Raw genomic sequence first — 20,680 nt, 5'->3', positions numbered from 1 at the left:
AGGTTTTATTAGAGACACTGTTACGGCCCTGGGCCTTGGAGGGACTGAGACTGCCTTTTTTTTGTTCATGCAAATCCAAGTGTGCTATGACTCGCGGATGATTGGTTGCTGGGAGACCCGTGCCAGCCCTCTTCTATGCAGATTGCAGTGTGCCAGACCACGCGGACGATTGGCTGCCTGGAGATCCCATGACACTCCAAAAGGAAATGACTGGCTGATTGTGTGCACCTGTGGGTATAAAAGGCAATTGTTTGCCCAGTGGTCTGTTGAACAGTCCTGTTGGTTTTCTGTTTAAAGTTTGCAATAAACCCTTTTATTTTACTCAGTTTTCATGTGGGGGCTTGTGTATGTTACTCCCCTCCTGTCGCCCAGCAGAGGGGGTCGTAACAGACACAGTCAAGCGTTTTGCAAATTTTAAAAAGTTTTTTAAAATTTGTTCAGTAGCCTGTTGAACGGCAGAAATGAGGCTTTCTTGTTGGAAGTAAGTAAAAGGAAAACACAGCGGCCCACAGGCTGTAAACAACGGTAAACTTGTGCGTAATAAGCAAGCGAATAATGAAGAAAACAGATTTTTAGACGGGAAACTGTTCTTGAAGTACAGAGAGAGAGAGAGAGAGAGCTGTGCATGAAGTGTGATTTTATCCTGGTGGAAGCAAAACAGGAAAAGTCAGAGGGAATTCATGTTTGCGTGAAGCGAAATGTGAAGCGTAGTTTGGATCTTCTTTTGCTGCTGGTTCAGTCAATATTGGAGAGAGATAAAACCTGCAGCTTCAGAATCAGCGCAAAGAGGACGTAAACACAAAGCGTGGACCCGCCGACGGATCAGAATCAGCGAGCTGTCGGCTTTCAGCCCCGGCCGTGTCCGTGCCGTCGGGTGAGAAAGCTCAGCTCACTGATTCTGATCCGTCGGCGGGTCCACGCTTTTTTTGTTCACGTCTTAGTGCAGAATCCGTGCTCCTGCTCTCATTTACTGTTTTAGCTGTTTGGTGGTTGTTGAAATTTTGTGAGGTTTAACCTAAGGACAAAATAAATTTATATTTAAAAATCGATTCAGGATTTTAATGAATCGATATCACGTTATCCAAGCTAGAATCGATAAATCGATAATCAAAACCCACCCCTAACCACGACTTCTGAGGGACAAGCTGGAGCTATCAGGAGTGGACGACCACATGTCCCAGTGGATACTGGACTACCTCACAGGACGCCCACAGTATGTGAGGACACAGGGCTGTGTCTCTGACACGCTGGTCTGCAGTACGGGGGCCCCACAGGGAACTGTGCTGGCACCGTTCCTCTTCACCCTCTACACTGCAGACTTCTCCATCAACTCCCCACGCTGCCACCTACAGAAGTTCTCTGACGACTCTGCCATAGTCGCCTCATCACAGGTGAGGACGACTCAGAGTACAGACAGTGGACTCTGGACTTTGTGGACTGGTGTCAGCAGAACCACCTGCTGATCAACGCCGGGAAAACCAAGGAGTTGGTGGTGGACTTCCAGAGACGCAGACCCACCACACTGACAGCGGTGAACATCCAGGGAGTGGACATTGAGATAGTGGACTCTCATAGGTACCTGGGTGTTCACCTGAATAATAAACTGGACTGCAGCCACAACACTGATGCTCACCAAACTCAAAATGCTGGGACAAAAAACCCAGAGCCAACCATGACATAGAGCAGGATACAGGACTCTAAGACCAGGCAGACCAACCTAAGAACCACCTGGATTGGGTACCAGAGAGCCTGTAATTCAATAGATGAAACAATCCTGTCACCACTTGTGGACACAAGCAGTTAAAAACATTCACTACTCTGAGATCCACTAAACATATCATTTACATTGTATTCGTTTGTCTGTTTTCTTCTTATATGGCTTTGTTTTTTTGGTCATGTAATTTTATTTTTCTGCCCTATTGCTGAAAAACCTACATTTGATCAAATGTGCTAGTTTCTCAGTACTATTTGAGCCTGCAAAGCTGTTGCTTAAAATACTAGCATTCATCACCACCTCCAATTATATCTAGCAGCCCCTGAGCAGGGCACTGAGGCTGCTGCACAGTGAACATGGAAACCTGACTGTAAAACCAACCTTTTCCTGTTCTCGTCTTCGTCTGTGAGTAAAACAATGCATTCCCCTCCAAGCATAATTTTCTCCAAAAGTAGAATGAGATGGCCCAGCCCATGTAATTGGTTACATTATTAGTCATTAGTTCCATCGTATGCTAATTAGCTCATATGTTAATTTGCAGGGCCCGATGAATCCCAACGCCCGTCTCTGTGTAATTAGTCTGTAATTCCTTTGCATCCTGTGGAACAGGCAAACCAAAGTGTGTCTGAGCCAACAGAGGGAGGAACTGGGGACTAATTAGAAATATCTCACATGAAGCATTTCTGTATTAATTACAACAGTTTCTGTGTCCTTCCTTCTCCCCATAACTGGGCTGTGTCAGAGGAGGACATCGCAAACCAACAAGGAGCCCAACTGCTGCTTAATCAAAGATGTGGCTCTTTTTTTTTTTGCATCTTTAATTGGAATTAATTAGGATTGCCCAAATACTGTGTGTGTGTGTCTGTGTGTATTCGCTGTACTCTGAGATGTTCTTACTTCTTTTGGATTTCTTCATTTATCTGATGATGTCATTCTCAACAACACACAGGCAGCAGGATTGAACCAACATATCAGAGGGAGTCGGCTGTTTTTAAGGCGGACACATTGTTGTGTCCAAAACTGCCGATGCCCACTGTAATGTACTGCAGTTTAACAGATATCACTATACTCTGTGTCCCGTAGATCAGCTTTCAATCACATTCTTGGCGTATGGTTTCTCTTTTTTCACACCTCATTTTGTCCAATTAGCAGTCTTTGGTTGCTTCATCATCTTCATGCTTTCCATCAGCCCGATGTCATCTCCCGCTGCAGCTGTACAGGGCTTTCTGACCCTAACGTTTCAACAGTAAATATTACAGGTCGATGCTTTCATTTTTTAGAGCCTTCTTAGAAGACAACATTAAGTTAAGGGAAGAACAACCACTGAACCTGTGAAAGAATCATGGGCACATAAGGCTCAATAATTGGCATCGAGAGCAAAAGCTGGCTGCGTAGCTTCAGAATGGACAAAGTGCCAACGCCAAAAGATCCTACATTGAACGCAAGCATCACAATTGAACCATGAAGAGGTGGTTACGCTGTGTTTTAGTTAAAAGTGCTGAGTGAGAAACCTCTGGCAGAACTTTTAACAGTATTTGCTCTGATTGCTTGTTTTCTCTCCAATACTGTGGGATCTTTACAATACAAAGCACCATTGCTGTGGTTAAATCTGAATTCATCTCAAACACTTCCAGTACCTAATGTATCTGCTGCTGTGTCTGCGCTCAGTCTCAGGAATGCCTGCACCCACAGCTTTAGTCAGGCTTATTGGTGTATTCAGTGACACGCCAAGTGTGTATGATGGCTCTTTTTCAATACAGCAACATGAATCTCTGTGCAGTTCAGCCATGATTCTGCACGGTCAGCCATGAAACATCAAATCTCACGTTCATGTAAATACACATCGAGCAGTGCTACTGGCACCCGCACGTGGAATATGTAGTACATGACCTTGGCTCAGGCTGTGTCTAATTCAGTCTGTCGTTTTTGAGGACAGCACCGCAGGCGACGCCGCACGTCTCACTTCCACCCACATGATCTCAGGCTGTCTGTCTGACAGCCAGCAATTAGAACTTCACCAGTAACTACCCCAGACCCTCATTAGCAGTTAATTAAATTAATTCTATCAGGAATTATCCGTTTAAACCTGGGAGGAATAACATCGAGAAAGCGTTGAAACCCTCAAAAACATGAGAAGTCAACAGACCTTTTGTTCTCAACATGTCCATCTTTTACTGCGTGACTGCTTGAATTGTGAATTTAGCATACTCTGCTATGAGGCTTTATTGCACATGCACAGACATTAACTTTATCTAAAAAGCTAATGTTTTACTTTAGTTATTAACAGTTTTCTTGATCAGGTATGAAGCTGAAAGCATTTTTCACAATCAAAGTGTAGTTTTTATTCCAAAAAGCAGCATTTGTGAGCTGAAGCTTTACACATCCTATTCTCAACAACAGAAAACAAAGTTTCATCCTCCATAATTTAAACAATTATTTCACAAAAATAACATCCATTTAATTCGTCTCAAACAGGTAACAAAAGGCTACAAAAAGACTGGAGACATCTGCACAGAAATAAAAACATAGAAAAGTCAGTGTGGCTGGACTGTACACACGGTCGTCCTCATTCTGTCCCGCGTCCTCTTCTTTATGCTTCACTGCTGCGTCATCAAGTGAACTTATATGTGTGACTGTCAAGGAAACTGACTGAACACAGTAACACCACCATCCGGTCACTCTACATCACACAGCAAAACATTTCTCCATGGGCTCAAACGCAGCTGCAGTTCTGGCCTCTATCTGGTAATAACATCCACATTAGTATTACAGGGGAGGGGCTCCAGGCCGCTTTGGAAAATACCCCTATTGCGTACTTTTGTTGATGCCAAACGATTGGCATGTGTGCATTAGTTCATAGATAACATGACAGTAAGTGAAGACCTGTGCAATCTCAGGCAGACTTATTAGATTCATCACTGTGGATTCATCATGAGTGATGAATCCACAAATCTCCCAATAGTGTGTTTAGTCCACACTGCAGTGAAGAGGACATGTGACTAATGCGTTTGTTTCCCACTGACTGCATGATCCCTGCCTGGAAGAACAACTCTACAGCTTTAATTTGGGATCATTTTGGGTTTAAAGACTGAAAGTATCATTCAGCCATACAACATGTCAGCAAACTAAACTAGTTGCTGTGAGACTGTAAAGGATATGATTCATAGTCAAGTTTCTGGGTGAGAACTCCAGTCAGAATGAACTCAGCATTGTGGACATCTGGAAAACAGAGACCACAAGAGTGCAAATGAAACACAATGTCAACTTTATGAAGACACTCTGTAAAAAAACATAAAATGAGGATAAATACAAGTGGGCCCTGGGAGAGCATCTTACCAATGTTTTTCAAGAAGTATTCCCTACAGAGGTGAAGGTCATTGTCGCAGGAAATTAATATGATCTCCGGAAGGTTCTGCAACCAAATGCCAACATGTGGTTACTGATTTATAGAGAAAAACTGTAATAAAAGACTTCTGTCAAACACATGTCTGTTTTATTTTGTGCTGAAATGAAAATACATGAAATAAAAGCTACACTCCTCCCAGGTTTCTGCCATATTGTCACAAGAACCCACCACCTCTGTGGACATTTACGAGTGCCTAGAGACATGAAAGAGTTGCAGCAACTTTCAGCACCTTATTCTGATTGTGCTCCATGATCTTTCTGTATGAGGGCTGCTTGGTCAGCAGCTTTCCTCCGGCGCTCTCCAGAATGGACTTCATTGTGCTGAGGCTTGGACAGATCCCTGGTGTGAGGTAGAAGTACTTCCCCTGCATCACCGTGTCACAGGAAACGCAAAAAGAGACTCAACCGTTAATCATCAGAACAATTAGTACACTGGTTTCCAGTTAGTCCAGCTCAGTTTAAATATACTAGTTCAGTCAACTGACCCACTATATATAAAGGCCTAATATATTTAAATGTTGTTGTGTGATCATCAGCACGAGTGACTTTTTAATAGTTGAACAAAAAGGTAAAATGAGTTTAGCACTTCTGAATAGGGCTGTGCAATATGACGAAATACATCAGATATGAAAACATCTGTCGTTTCAAATTATACGCTATCGTTTGTTTCATGGTGTTGCAAAGCACACTGTTTACAGCAATATTTGTTCATCGGGGCACAGAGAATCCCAGCATGGCCAGTGAAGAGGAGGCAGGAACAACTGGCTCCAAACAGACCAGTCAAAACAAATCAAGGACCTTATTCCTAAACGAGGGGCTGTAGCATGGACATGGTTTGGTTATACAAACTCTGACACGGACCAGAAAACTGTACTATGCAAATTATGCTGCAAACCGGTCCACCTCAGACTCAAACACAACAAACCTCTTCTAATGCAAGAATCACGTGAAAGAGGATGGAGAGAGCTGAGAAGCAATAAAAAAAGAGCCGTCAGGTGCTCAAAATAAACCTTAGACTCAAACGCTTTTCCCCGCAGCGCCGCATGTAAGAAATACAAAGAAAACAGCGGCCGTTACAACTTATATCTAAAAATATAGTTTCATGCATCGGTCAAAACACTTGACTCCAGGTACAGGACGCCCAGCTGAAAACACTTCACACAAGTCGGGTTCCCAGAACATATATTGTTATCAGGATATGATTTTGGTCACATGGCACAGCCCTACTTCTGAATTCTTTAACTGGCATCAAGAAAAAGACGGTTTTTGGTTGAACACAGCAGTTATGTTGTCAGAGGACCTTAAAGAGAGGTGCACTTTGGGCTCTCTTTAGCGACTCCTCCAGGCTGAAGCCAAACAACACCTCCGCTTCTGCGTCCCTCAGAGTGCAACTCTGCTCGTCTGTAACACACACAACAGGTTTGCTCCCGTTAACGAAACATATACAGGTAAAACCGCAGCACAAGACCAATTTCAGTTCCACTTTGATCTCTACAAAACACAGTTAGATAAGAAAAAGGAGGGGTGGGACGCAAACATACCCACAAACTTCTGACTCCTCCAGCTTTCCTCCAGCCACTCTGGGGTGACTATGTGTTTGACCACCGACATGGCAGTGAGGAACTTGACGGTGCGAGTCACCTTACTGGCCACAAGGTGAGTGACTTTCTGACTGCTGTCTGCAAGCTCACCACCTAAAGCATGTAACCTCTGCAGGAGGAAAGGGGACACATTCAAATAGGAGCTGAGGCTGCAGATGTGCTTTGAGAGTAACTTCAGCGTTCTCACTAATCTGAGCTTCAGTCTAACAACACACTAAATGTTTGAGCGTGGGAAGGCTGCTTTCACCTTGGTGTACTGCTGTACTTGCATAGGCTCAAAGCCTGTGAACATGACCCGAGGAGTGGACTCTGGAGGAAGCTTCTTACTCGGGGACTGGATCTCTTCCAGTCTTCAGAGACAGAAATGCAAAGTATCATTAGAACATGGCAGTCTGGAGGGTGTGTGGTCCAACTCTGTTCTCGTGCAGAGGAGTGACAGGCTAGTCCCTAACCTGCTATACCGACCTGGCCTTCTTGTTTGCAGGTGGGTTTGCTGAGTCGCTGATCTTCTGCTTCTGCAGCAGCTGGAGGCTCTAAACACCAAACAGACGCCACAAAAGCACAATCAGACGAGCCGGTACACTGTTCCTCTGTTGCTTCTCTCTCTTCTATGACTGATTCAACTTTTTAAGGACAAACGCACTAAAAAACAAATCACTCTCACACAGATATTTTCCTGTGAATAACTGCCCCCAACAACTGAAGAGGTGTGTGAGGTGTTGTGGTTAAAGCTAGAAATGTGTGACGTTATGTCAATCCAAGAGTCAGAAAACTGTCTGGAGCAGAGGATTCAGAGCAGGCTGAGAGAGGGGTTACGGAGCTTCTCGACATTCCAAACAAAAGAATGTGAAGAACACTGTGACACAAAAACTCACCGCCAAAGCTTCAGAAGAGACTTTGATTGGTGTTCTCCAAGCGGCTACAGAGAAATGCACAAGGTAATCAGGACAGTATCTTAAAGTGTGGCCATTCCAAGTGATAAAACATCAAAAGCTCTTCACTCTCCTGACGAACCAAAATCAAGCCACACAAAACCAGAGCTGTGTGGCTCCAGTCAGGTTAGACTAACTAAGCATACCCCACAGGAGAGAGTGTGTGGCAAGTAAGAGATATTGGGTAATATCTTCATGTAATTGCTCACTACGTAACAACTCCAGTGACGGCGTACATACCAAGCAGGTTCTGGACCAGCTGTGGGTTAGGCACCAGTGGTTCAGGATGTGTGTAGATGGAGTATCGGCTGTGCTGGATTTGTCTCAGTGCTTCAAAGTTGCCCAGCAGTATATCACACAGCCACTGGGCATTCACACAAGGGATCTTCCACTCCTTGGCCTTCTCATATTTAAGCCCACTGGGTCTAAAGTGATATTAGCAAGACAACCATAAAACTGACAGTGTGCTTGAGAAGTGAAGGTTCTCAAGCAAACTGAACGTTCAACCTTCACACAAGAAGGTTCAACTGAAAAATGTTTAAAAGAAAATGAGACATTTCAAACAAGTTGCAACAAAGTTGGGAAATAAAAGAGTGAAAATGCTGGATTAACAAAACAAAGCATCTGATCTGACTAAAAAAGGTTAACACTTAGGATAAAGAGAAGCTTGAAGATAGGCTGAGTCCTTCACACATACAAATGAGGAGGAGTACACTCCAAGAACGACATAAAACCAAAAGTAAGATAGTTCTTGTATAGTTTGAGTTCTATGGATATACTGCGTGCAGTACAAAAGAATACCCAAAGAGGAACTCATCTACCCGACCCCAACTCTTACTCTTTGCAAATGAGGACAGTGTTACTGCGACAAAGATATCCGGTGTATCTGGCACCAGCCAGGTAGGCCATCAGTTTTAGATCATCTCTGTCAGCATCCATAAAACCCGTCACTGATATGATCTGAGGAAAGACGGCAACAGAGAGCTGGAGTAAAGATCTGACAAGCAGAAATGCTTCCTGCCAATTGGAGTGCAGTATTTTGAAGTTCATTAAGTTCACCAAGTACAAAGACTGTAGAAAAACTACTGTTAAAAGAAACGGCAGACGTACATGCTGAGAACAGGGTTTGGCTCCAGGAGGGAAGGCAAATGGCACATGTAACGTCCGGTGAGGAGGAACCATCCTCTTCTTCTTCAGCACAGTGTTGAGCCAGTGGGCGGTTACACAGCGTTTCCCCTCTCTGAGTGCCTGGAAGAGGAAACGTGCTTTTGGTTCAATTTCAACCAGCAGAAGTTCAGTATTTATCCTCTATACTCTGAGGAGACAGCGGGTAATATCGGTCCCATTCAAGGGTTTGTCTCATTCCATCGCAATAAAGTATCAATTAGGTGATACTAAATGTTGCACTCCAGTTAAAGGCCAATAATGATTAGGGATGGGTACCGGTATCGCACCGGTTCTGACATAAACGGTAGTAACCAGACCGAAAAGCAGCGCACATTTCAGTGCTTTATTTTGGTGCTTTTTTTCCCCCTGAGACGTGATACACTTTGGATTCTAGCCAATCATTTTACCTTTGTAAGCGTAGTAGGCGGGCCCAGGTACGTACGTTCTTTTAGAGCAGAGCTACAGATTAAAAATGCCCAAGGCGAAGCGGTCAAAGTCTGGCTGTACTTCACAGCAAAAGATGCAAACTCAGCAGCAACAAGTGCTTTAAGCTGATACTGTGCAAAGGAGGTAACACCTCGAATGTGATGAAACACCTGGCGACGCATAGCGTTTTTTTTTAAAAGCCGAGAAATCCACCCTATTTGATAGCTTGCTGCGAGACCTCACACCGAGCACATCTACTGCGGGTGTAGCCGTAGCCCTGCCAGTGTAGCAGAAATGATGAGGATGATGATGCAGCAGCAGCCGTTCTTCTCTGCGTGAGTAGCTTAATGTTGTTCGTGTGTAATTTATGCTGAGTAGGCTAACCACGCTATTACATGAATGCATGTAAGGTGAACTAGCAAACACCATCATAGCTACATGCAGCTATCTTCTTGTTTGATGGCAGATGCTCCCTTCACCCTGGCCAAAAAGGCTAAAATGACCAAAGAAAAGTGGAAAACAGTTAAACATGAGAGGTTTTTGGACAAAGTTTGTGTTTTTTCCATTGTTTAAGCACTGCTTCCAGCCAAGAGTGATACCATATATGCCCCATAGCTGCAGAAAAGGCTAACATTGTTATCTTTTCACAAAAAAACAGCTGAACATGAGAGGTTTTTGGACAAAGTTTGTGTTCTCCATTCTTTAAGCACCGGCACCATTTCAAAAGTACCAGTTTGGTACTGGTATCGGATAAAACCTAAACGATACCCATCCCTAATAATGAATGAGTACGAAAACATTTATGATAGTCATACTGGGATTCCACACTCCATAAACTGTGTCTGTTCTCATGGGAGACATCCTTACCTGTACGTACATGCTGCTGACCTGACTTTCACACAGCAGATGTGTGCAGCGGCTGGTTAGGGTTGGATCAACTGAGCCTCCACACGCCTGAATGACCTGACGAAGGAGATCGGTAAACAAACACTGATCTGTCTGATGCTCAGCATTGTTTCCTGTCTTTCACCCTACTTGGGTACTCATACTCTCTCTCAGTGACTTACCCTCTTCCATGTAGCAAGGAGCTGTTTGTCAGCCATCTGTTCTGGATAGTCGGCAATACCAAACACACAGCCCAGGAGGAAGCCATCCTGTGGGACTGCGGAAAGAAAGAAATTACTGTCACTGAATCACAGACTGAAGAGAGTGCAGGACTGACAGCAGTTTCAATCCTGCAGTTACCAGAGACCCAGCCTTCTATAGAAATTCATCATCTCAATCAGCAGGTGTGCTTATTTTCTTAATTAGACTTAAAAGACTTGGACAGGTTCAGTTTGTGGTCACACAGACTTTGTGTGACTGTGTTTCAGTGCATTCTGTGATCTAAACTCACCCATTAAAGCACAAGTCACGCAATAACACAAAACAATATCAAGCCAGCAACAGATAATCAGTCACCCTGTATTACTTGGAGTCTCCTATGTTGGAAAGATAGGTGGTGAAAACAGCTGCTGTCCTCTCAGCCATCAGAGCTGACTCTTTCTCCCGTCTTCGACCTGTGCTGCTGCTGACTGTGAGCACAGCAGCACATCAGTTTCTGTGTGGCCATTACACCACCTATTAGTGTTTAACCCAATGACTATACATGACCTTTCACCTCTGTTGGATAAAATGAAAATCACGACTTGTCCAAATGACATACTACCTGCTGGGCTGTTTAAAAAAAGCTCTCTCTGCTATTGGCTCCTCACTGTAGAGATATGCCTCTGTTTTAACAGGTGTGGTCCCTCGGCCCTTTAAGCATGCTGTTGTTTTTCCCGATATTAAAAAAGAGCAGTTTGGACCCAACAGAGTTTAAGAATTATAGGTCCATCTCCAAGCTCCCGTTATTGTCTACAATTCTGAAAAAAGGAGTTTCACATGAACTTGGGGCTTTTTTAGAAAAACATGAGATGTATGACAAATTTCAGTCTGGATGCCACTCAAAGGAAACCACATTACTTAAAGCGACATAGTCACAGTTATGGTTTTGCTGGACTTTGAAACCGTCGACCCTACCAGCCTGATGAACAGGCTCCGGGATGTAGTCGATGTGTCCGGTCTGGCTTTGCAGTGGTTTCAGTCATAACTTTCCAACAGATCTTGTAGCATTTTTGCAAATCAGTTTATGTCACACTGTAAGAACCTGACTAGTGGGGTACCAAAGGGTTCAGTTCTTGGACCTATTCTTTTTCTCCTGTACACCTCTAGGACTTATAATTAGTCAGTTCCCTGATTTGTTTATCACTTCTATGCTGATAATATTCAGCTTCAAAAGTTGTTCTTTTTAAATGCTTTGTTTAGCTTCCACTGAACAGTGGCTTGCAGGTAGGGCCGCCACAAACTATTATTTTGATAGTCACTAGTCACCAATTATTTTTAGTCGACTAATCAGATCATCATCCACTGGATGTAAAATGTACAGCTTATTGCACCAGCAGCATCTGCTCTTATTTAACTATCATTAGCTTACAGCTTGAAGTGTTTAAGGTCTGTGCTAACTAAAAATAAAGACAAGATGATAGTTTATTAAATTTTAATGAAATTTGCAGATTGTCTCAGGTTTAAAAATATTTAAAAACATTTTTAAAAAACATTTTAAAATATAACAGCACACTGGAGTAAACTCTCGACCATCTCACACTTCTGTTTTATCAGTTCTCTCTTTGACGTTTATTCAGCTGTGTGAAAACTATAACTTTAATCTCAGTCAAACCAATTTACTGAGGAACAAATAAAACACTGAAAAAAGCCAAACAATAACATTTTTAAATTATCTGAGTGACTTATATATCATGTTTAACCTGAGTAGCGAAAGACCGCGGGGGGTTTGAAAACGATGTGCCGGGAGTCCGGTGTTCTCGCCGGCTCTAGTGAGCCTCGAACCCCAGCTAGCTATCGAACTGGTGGGTAAGAATAGAATAGAATAATCCTTTAATTGTCCCACAAGGGGAAATTTGGTTGTAACAGCAGCCAAAAAGACACATATACAAACAAACAGTACGCAGGACACAGAGCAGAAACATACACAATTTTTCTTACATATTTACATTGAGGACAATGGTTACTATATACAGAGTACTGTACAGTTATTAAATTAAATAAAAATAACTACAGATAAGAGGCAAACCAGGTTGTAGTGCGAATCGGTTAACTTTTTGCAGTTACAGCGCTGATGTGAACATCTATGTTTGTTGGGAGCAGGTCTGATTGTACAGTCTGACAGCTGCAGGGAGGAAGGACCTGCAGAAACGCTCCTTCATGCATCGAGGATGCATCAGTCTGACACTGAAGCAGCTCTGCAGTTCAGCAACATTTACATGCATGGGCTGGGAGACTGTCCATCAGAGATGTTATTTTGGCCAAAGTCCTTCTGTCTCCCACCACCTGCACTGGGTCCAGGTGCATCCCAGAACAGAGCTGGCCTTCCTGATGTGGTTATCCAGCCTCTTCCTCTCAGCTGCTGATAAACTGCTGCTCCAACATACAACACTGTAAAAAATGACAGATGCCACCACAGAGTCATAGAAGGTCTTTAAAAGCGCTCCCTGGACTCCAAATGACCTCAGCCACCTCAGCAGGTAGAGTCTGCTCTGACCCTTCCTGTAAAGAGCATCAGTGTTGTGGCTGCAGTCCAGTTTATTATTCAGGTGAACACCCAGGTACCTATAAGAGTCCACTATCTCAATGTCCACTCCCTGGATGTTCACCGCTGTCAGTGTGGTGGGTCTGCGTCTCTGGAAGTCCACCACCAACTCCTTGGTTTTCCCGGCGTTGATCAGCAGGTGGTTCTGCTGACACCAGTCCACAAAGTCCAGAGTCCACTGTCTGTACTCTGAGTCGTCCTCACCTGTGATGAGGCGACTATGGCAGAGTCGTCAGAGAACTTCTGTAGGTGGCAGCGTGGGGAGTTGATGGAGAAGTCTGCAGTGTAGAGGGTGAAGAGGAACGGTGCCAGCACAGTTCCCTGTGGGGCCCCCGTACTGCAGACCAGCGTGTCAGAGACACAGCCCTGTGTCCTCACATACTGTGGGCGTCCTGTGAGGTAGTCCAGTATCCACTGGGACATGTGGTCGTCCACTCCTGATAGCTCCAGCTTGTCCCTCAGAAGTCGTGACTGGATTGTGTTGAAAGCACTGGAGAAATCAAAGAACATGATCCTCACAGTGCTTCCAGGCTTCTCCAGGTGAGTCAGAGCTCGGTGCAGGAGGAAGATGATGGCGTCCTCCACCCCAATGCCAGGCTGGTAAGCAAACTGTAGCAGATCCAATGAAGACCTCACCAGGGGGCGCAGATGGTTTAGAACCAACCTCTCGAGGGTCTTCATCAGATGCGATGTCAGGGCTACCGGCCTGTAGCTGCTGGGGTCCTTGGGATGGGAGGTCTTTGGTACCGGTACCACACAGGAGGTCTTCCACAGCTGTGATACTTTCCCCAGTGACAGGCTCAGGTTGAACAGATATCCTAGGATGCCACACAGTTCATCTGCGCAGCATCTCAGGAGCCTGGAGCTGACGCCATCTGGACCTGCAGCCTTCCGCACCTTGATCTTGCGAAGCTCATTCCTCACTTGAAGTGCTGAGATAGAAAGAGAGGATTTTGGGGGAGGGGTGTGTATGTTGGAGTCCACAGAAGCTGGGGGTGGGTGTAATGACTGGGAGCTGGGAGGTGTGAAGTCCTGAGATGAAGGACAGGCAGGCCCTGAAGATGAAGGAGATTGCAGCAGGGGGGACGATGCTGTGGGAGGGGTGGGTGTTTGATCAAACCTATTAAAATATTTATTTAGGTCATTCACCCACCCCAAGTCTCCTGCAGCCTGGGGGGTTGGTTTTTGTCCTGAGATTGTCTTCAGGCTGTTCCAAACCCCTCTGTTGTCCTGTTGCAGCTGCTCTTCCATCTTCCTGCTGTAGTTTTCCTTCCCTTGCCTTATCTTCCATTTCAGCTTCTTCTGAACAACTCTCAGCTCCTGTTTGTCTGCAGATCTAAAGACTCTTCTTCTCCTTGAGGAGAGCCTTAATTTCAGGATTTATCCATGGCTTGTTGTTAGAAAAACAACGTACCTTTTTGATGGGTACGGTGTTGTCCACACAGAAGTTCATGTAATCCGTAATGCAGTCTGTGATGCTGTTGAGGTCATCCTACAGGGGGCTGCAGAGGTTGTCCCACACAGTAGAACGGAAACAGTCCCTCAGGGCCTCTTCAGTCTCTGCCGACCATTTCCTTACTGTGCGTTTCACTACTGGTTCTCTGTGTACCAGAGGTTTATACACAGGATGGACATGAACCAGGTTGTGATCTGAGCCCCCCAGGGGAGGAAGAGGTGATGAGCTGTATGCCTCCTTGGTGTTGGCATACAATAAGTCCAATGTTTTATTGTCTCTGGTGTAGCAGGTGACATACTGGGTGAAGGTGGGGAAAGTGGAGGACAGGGAGATGTGATTAAAGTCCCCAGAGATCAGGAAAAGGGCCTGAGGGTGCTGTGTTTGGAGTCTGCTGGTTACAGTGTGCAGGACCTCACAGGCTGCTGCAGCGCTAGCAGAGGGCGGGACATACACAGCTATCATAATCACGTGTGTAAACTCTCGCGGTAGATAGTACGGTCTCATGCTAACTGCTAGCAGCTCAATGTCCTTACAGCATAGCGTCTCTTTGATAGATAAACTCTGTGAAGCACATCAGGCTGCACTCCCTGTAGCTCCTCTGATGTCGGGTAAGGGCTGCCAGTTCGTCTACTTTATTGGGGAGAGATCTCACATTCCTCATAATAATAGATGGAATCGCTGGCCGGTACCTGCTAACTTTACTGCGACGCCCGGTCCCGGCCCAAGAACTACGTCTCTTCCTCCTCACCTCGCGGGGGATGTTAGCTTGCTCGGCGGTAGGCAGGGCAACGGAGGCTCCAAGGGCTAACAGCTGATCCCTGCTGTAAACAATGGGAGGTCGGACCTCCGAGCGCTCTCCGGACAAAGACGCCGTAAAAAATGTAATAAAGAACACGATAGAATTCTGAGCTCCATTGTGGGGGGAAACAAAAACAAACACAAAACAACAGAGAAACATATATTAAAGAGAAAAAAGGACTGTCAGCTCGGAGCTGCTGATACTGGCTGCCAGCTCGGAGCGGCGCCAGAAGTACTGTAACAGACGTCTCCAAAAACATCGGAGCACTTTTTGCAAATATGTGGTGTCTTGATAAACCGAGCAGATATTTGAAGTTTACACAGCTACATTCTCACCTGAAAATATGTCAAAAGTTTATTTTGTGACCCAGAAACAGTCATAAGAGTAATATTCAAACTAAGTAGCCGCCGCCATTGTTGGAAACTGGAATTGGCTGGACCGCGCTATGAATTCTGGGATAGGTTGGGCCACGAAGGATACGCCCGACCCATTCTTCAAACCTGGGGAAATGAAGGACGCATTATTCCGCCGCATTTAGGGGAGTCTTCGAATTTGGACAGGCTTTGCCGCGTCGCTGTAACGTAATCGGCCTACAAATGCAGCCTCCGAAGGATGCAGCCACTAAATTTGGACACAGCTATGAAAGCGGACACTAGCGCTGGGCCACTTCATACCGTTCACGGTAATAGTATAATGTTGGGCAACGATAAGAAAATGAAATATTGCGATAGAATATGGGTAAAACGTGCATGCACAGTGCCTTTGTTTTCATACGCACATGGTGAAAAAAGCATGGCGGTGACACAGAATGAGAAGAGCGAAAGCGGATCGTTGAATGAAACAGATGAACCAGAACTGGTTTGTAAAAATGCTGCAGCTTCAGTGGTGTGGAATTGGTTTAGCTTTCGTCCGTCAGATACAACCGAACACTATTTTTGGTAGAGCATGCTAGCGGGCCGTCGTTATTACCGTGTTGTTTGGAAAATACGGCGCACTTAAAATCAATCCTTTGATTTTTCTGAAAGTCGACAGAGCCCCTTATAACCCTGTGTGCCTTATGTATGAACTCTGGTTGTGTTTACTGACCTCAAAACGATTTTATGTACACGGCGCTCAAAAATCTGTCAAATGTTTCAGTACGACTTTTTCTAAGCTACGAAGCCGCACCGCTTGATGGATTGTCGGAGCATTACGGCTATCGTAGGCGGAGCCTCGCGGAGTGATACGTACTGTGCTTCAACATAATATTACCGTACTGTGTGTGTATAACCTCTTTAAGTTTTGTGGATATTATACATGGTTATGCTGAGGATACGTCGGCCAGTTTCCACTGGAAATGCCTTTTGGTTAAACTGTCAGCAAGGAATTTGCACTGTTAAAGTTTATATAACTTTAATGCATACAGTGGGGCAAAAAAGTATTTAGTCAGCCACCGATTGTGCAAGTTCCCCCACTTAAAATGATGACAGAGGTCAGTAATTTGCACCAGAGGCACACTTCAACTGTGAGAGACAGAATGTGGAAAAAAAAAAATCCATGAATCCACATGGTAGGATTTGTAAAGAATTTATTCGTAAATTAGGGTGGAAAATAAGTATTTGGTCACCTCAAACAAGGAAAATCTCTGGCTCTCACAGACCTGTAACGTCTTCTGTAAGAAGCTTTTCTGTCCCCCACTCGTTACCTGTATGAATGGCACCTGTTTGAACTCATCATCTGTATAAAAGACACCTGTCCACAGCCTCAAACAGTCAGACTCCAAACTCCGCCATGGCCAAGACCAAAGAGCTTTCGAAGGACACCAGGAAAAGTATTGTAGACCTGCACCAGACTGGGAAGAGTGAATCTACAATAGGCAAGCAGCTTGGTGTGAAAAAAATCAACTGTGGGAGCAATCATCAGAAAATGGAAGACATACAAGACCACTGATAATCTCCCTCGATCTGGGGCTCCACGCAAGATCTCATCCCGTGGGGTCAAAATGATCATGAGAACGGTGAGCAAAGATCCCAGAACCACACGGGGGGGCCTGGTGAATGACCTGCAGAGAGCTGGGACCAAAGTAACAAAGGTCACCATCAGTAACACACTACAACGGCAGGGAATCAAATCCCGCAGTGCCAGACGTGTTCCGCTGCTGAAGCCAGTGCATGTCCAGGCCCGTCTGAAGTTTGCCAGAGAGCACATGGATGATACAGCAGAGGATTGGGAGAATGTCATGTGGTCAGATGAAACCAAAGTAGAACTTTTTGGTATAAACTCAACTCGTCGTGTTTGGAGGAAGAAGAATACTGAGTTGCATCCCAAGAACACCATACCTACTGTGAAGCATGGGGGTGGAAACATCATGCTATGGGGCTGTTTTTCTGCCAAGGGGACAGGACGACTGATCCGTGTTAAGGACAGAATGAATGGGGCCATGTATGGTGAGATTTTGAGCCAAAACCTCCTTCCATCAGTGAGAACTTTGAAGATGAAACGAGGCTGGGTCTTCCAACATGACAATGATCCAAAACACACCGCCCGGGCAACAAAGGAGTGGCTCCGTAAGAAGCATTTGAAAGTCCTGGAGTGGCCTAGCCAGTCTCCAGACCTCAACCCCATAGAAAATCTGTGGCGGGAGTTGAAAGTCCGTGTTGCTCGGCGACAGCCCCAAAACATCACTGCTCTCGAGAAGATCTGCATGGAGGAATGGGCCAAAATACCAGCTACTGTGTGTGCAAACCTGGTAAAGACCTATAGTAAACGTTTGACCTCTGTTATTGCCAACAAAGGTTATGTTACAAAGTATTGAGTTGTATTTTTGTTATTGACCAAATACTTATTTTCCACCCTGATTTACGAATAAATTCTTTACAAATCCTACCATGTGGATTCATGGAATTTTTTTTTTCACATTCTGTCTCTCACAGTTGAAGTGTACCTCTGGTGCAAATTACTGACCTCTGTCATCATTTTAGGTGGGGGAACTTGCACAATCGGTGGCTGACTAAATACTTTTTTGCCCCACTGTAAATAAAAAGCAGCTGCTTGTTTAAGAGAAAATACATTGATGGTTTTTTTTGCACTAATAAAGTTGTGGAGTTGTAAAGTATTTTGTCTCGTGTCAATTATATCGTCAGTTATATCGTTATCGTAAATTTTCAAATGTATATCGTGATAAATATTTTTGGTCATATCGCCCTGCTCTACCGCACACAGCTTCTTCTTCAGGGTTCGGGGTCCAGCTTGCATCTCTGGACATGCAGTGCTGCCATCTTCTGTTTTAGTCCGCTATTACACTCTTAAATCCTGCTACTTATTCCTGCACCTTTTGGGATCTTACAAAGCTTCAAACGACACGTCGACTATTAAATTAGTCGTCGCCGATTCGTAATCGTGACTAGCCGACTAATCGTGGCAGTCTTACTTGCAGGTGAACTCAGAGAAGTCCGAAACAGTAATTATTGCTCCCGACAGCGAAATATCTGTAATCAAACAGCATCTTGGTTCTCTTGGCTCCTCTGTTCAGCCGAGCCTCAGGTACCTCAGTGTTATTTTTTGAGTCTACCATATCCCTAGAGCAACACTCTCGACAGATAATTAGGAACTGCCTCTTTCAGCTAAAAAAAAAAAATATATTTATGAACCCTGTTGTCTAAATCTGAATTGGAAATAGTTAATCATGCTTTTATTTCATCTCGCTTATTGCAACAGCCTTTTTCTTTGTTTGAGAATGCTGCTGCAAAGCTCTTAACAAAGACACGAAAAAGAGAGCTGGTTTTATTCTCATTACACTGGTTTCCAGTACGTTTTAGAATTCGTTAAAAAAAAAAAATCTTAGTACTGACTTTCAAAGCTCTGAGTCGTGACGCTCCTGCCTACATCTCTGACATCATCATCTCAAAGGCTAATCAAAATCAGTCTTTTAGAGCGGCGGCCCCGAAGACATGGAATGCTTTGCCTCCATCTTTACATCGCCTTGATTATATTCATTCTTTTAACTCATTCACTGCCAGCCATTGGCAGTGAATGAGTTAAACCCATTGACTCATTCACTGCCATTGACGGCTATAGACGTCAATGGCAGTGAATGAGTTAAACAAAAGCTAAAGACTCATTTATTTAGACTGGCTTTAATTAGATTTGTGCTAAATGATCGATTGGGTTGTTTTTGCACATCTGTTTTATATTATTGTGAAGCATTTTGTGGTTCTTATCCTGTGAAGAATGCTATATAAATTATTACTATTATTAATTATTATCATTATTATACGTGACACTCATTCTGTCAGGCCCTTAAACAAGCCCACCACAAAGAACCTGAAGCATCTCTAGCTGAGTCTAAGCAATTTAGATGTTGTTATAGCAGAGAGCAGAGCAAGTATGGAAAATCATTGTACTAAATTTCCTGAAGACTGCAGCAGCTTCTGGTAGAGCATGCAGCTACTTTATTGAGGGCCTAATAAAATTATATTTGGCTCATTTCAAGCCATCACATCGAAATAAAAACTTTATGGGCCAAAGTTTGGGTATAGACAATGATTGTACCAAAGCAGTTGTTCCCTCACAGCAAGAAGGTTCCGAGTTTGAATCCACCACTGAATCTGTGTGGGTTCTTTCCAGGTACTCCAGCTCCTCCCACAGTCCTGAGATGTGCACCTTAAGGCCCTTCACATGCACTGTGCTCACCGCTAACTAGAGCGAAGGACCCAAAATCATCATTTATTGGATGAAGGTGTACAATTTCTCAGTTTAAACATTTGTCATGTTATTTGTTTTGTTGTGAATAAAAAAAAAAAATGGCTCATGTGATTTCAAAGTGTTTCAAATTAAAAGAAAGTCCCAACTTTTCTGGAATTTGTATTCATTTTTAGTAAACTCTGGCTCTCTTTTGTTTTCGGTTTCTCCCCTCACCCCCAGCTGTGGCAGATACCTCCCTGAGCCTAGTTCTGCCAGAATTTCTTCCTGTTCAAACGGTGTTCTTCCTTCCCACTGTTGCCAAGTGCTTGCTTAAAAGGTGTTCTTTAACTGTTGGGTCTTTTCTCTGTATTATTGTGGGGTCTTTACAATATAAAGTGCCTTGACGCAACTGCACAATATAAATTAAATTCCACTGAATTGAATTAAACTGAAAAAAGATAAATTTAATAAAATAGCCCATTCACCCCTCTTAAGAACCTGAAATTTTCTCTTACCATAGAAATGAATCAGGATCTATAATTTGTGAAAGATGCATCAAAAATCAAAAGTCTGAGTAAAAATTATTTAAAAAAAAAAACCAAACAAAACTAAAACCAAACTGTCCTGTACAAACTTAATATGATTAAAAGTCCAAAAAACAATTAGTGAATATCTGAATGGTATATAGTTGTGGTAAATGGACGGATTCTTATATAGTGATTTTCTATTCTCCCGGAGCGCTTTATACTACATGCCACAGTCACACAAGCATTCCCTTCTATGCTTTTAATTGTTTACTAACTAAAATTCAAACAACATTGTTCAAACCC

At 43.9% G+C, this 20,680-nt stretch overlaps 1 protein-coding gene across 2 annotated transcripts in view; it reads right to left on the bottom strand.

Moving 5' to 3' along the window:
- Nucleotides 1–3,891: 3,891 nt before the first annotated feature.
- Nucleotides 3,892–20,680, bottom strand: part of paxip1 (PAX interacting (with transcription-activation domain) protein 1) — a 31,910-nt gene continuing 15,121 nt past the window's right edge. The window contains exons 10-23 of one of the 2 annotated variants that reach the window (XM_085437922.1): nucleotides 10,313–10,407; nucleotides 10,113–10,208; nucleotides 8,763–8,900; nucleotides 8,491–8,612; nucleotides 7,893–8,077; nucleotides 7,596–7,639; nucleotides 7,186–7,253; nucleotides 6,968–7,070; nucleotides 6,661–6,829; nucleotides 6,420–6,520; nucleotides 5,350–5,484; nucleotides 5,051–5,126; nucleotides 4,874–4,933; nucleotides 3,892–4,342 (exon numbers count right to left, since the gene is read on the bottom strand). In XM_085437922.1, the coding sequence (XP_085294048.1) occupies nucleotides 4,326–4,342; nucleotides 4,874–4,933; nucleotides 5,051–5,126; nucleotides 5,350–5,484; nucleotides 6,420–6,520; nucleotides 6,661–6,829; nucleotides 6,968–7,070; nucleotides 7,186–7,253; nucleotides 7,596–7,639; nucleotides 7,893–8,077; nucleotides 8,491–8,612; nucleotides 8,763–8,900; nucleotides 10,113–10,208; nucleotides 10,313–10,407 (1,409 nt within the window). In that variant the 3' untranslated portion in view covers nucleotides 3,892–4,325. The remainder of the gene's footprint in view (nucleotides 4,343–4,873; nucleotides 4,934–5,050; nucleotides 5,127–5,349; nucleotides 5,485–6,419; nucleotides 6,521–6,660; nucleotides 6,830–6,967; nucleotides 7,071–7,185; nucleotides 7,254–7,595; nucleotides 7,640–7,892; nucleotides 8,078–8,490; nucleotides 8,613–8,762; nucleotides 8,901–10,112; nucleotides 10,209–10,312; nucleotides 10,408–20,680) is intronic. The other variant, XM_085437921.1, reaches the window with a different exon arrangement.

Source organism: Copadichromis virginalis, linkage group LG18, assembly GCF_057382275.1.
Source record: "Copadichromis virginalis isolate Kocher_CV1m ecotype Utaka linkage group LG18, C_Virginalis_male_GT1.1, whole genome shotgun sequence".
Lineage (NCBI taxonomy): Eukaryota > Metazoa > Chordata > Actinopteri > Cichliformes > Cichlidae > Copadichromis > Copadichromis virginalis.
Note: the sequence above shows the minus strand (reverse complement) of the source record. Positions and strands in the feature narration are given on the sequence as shown.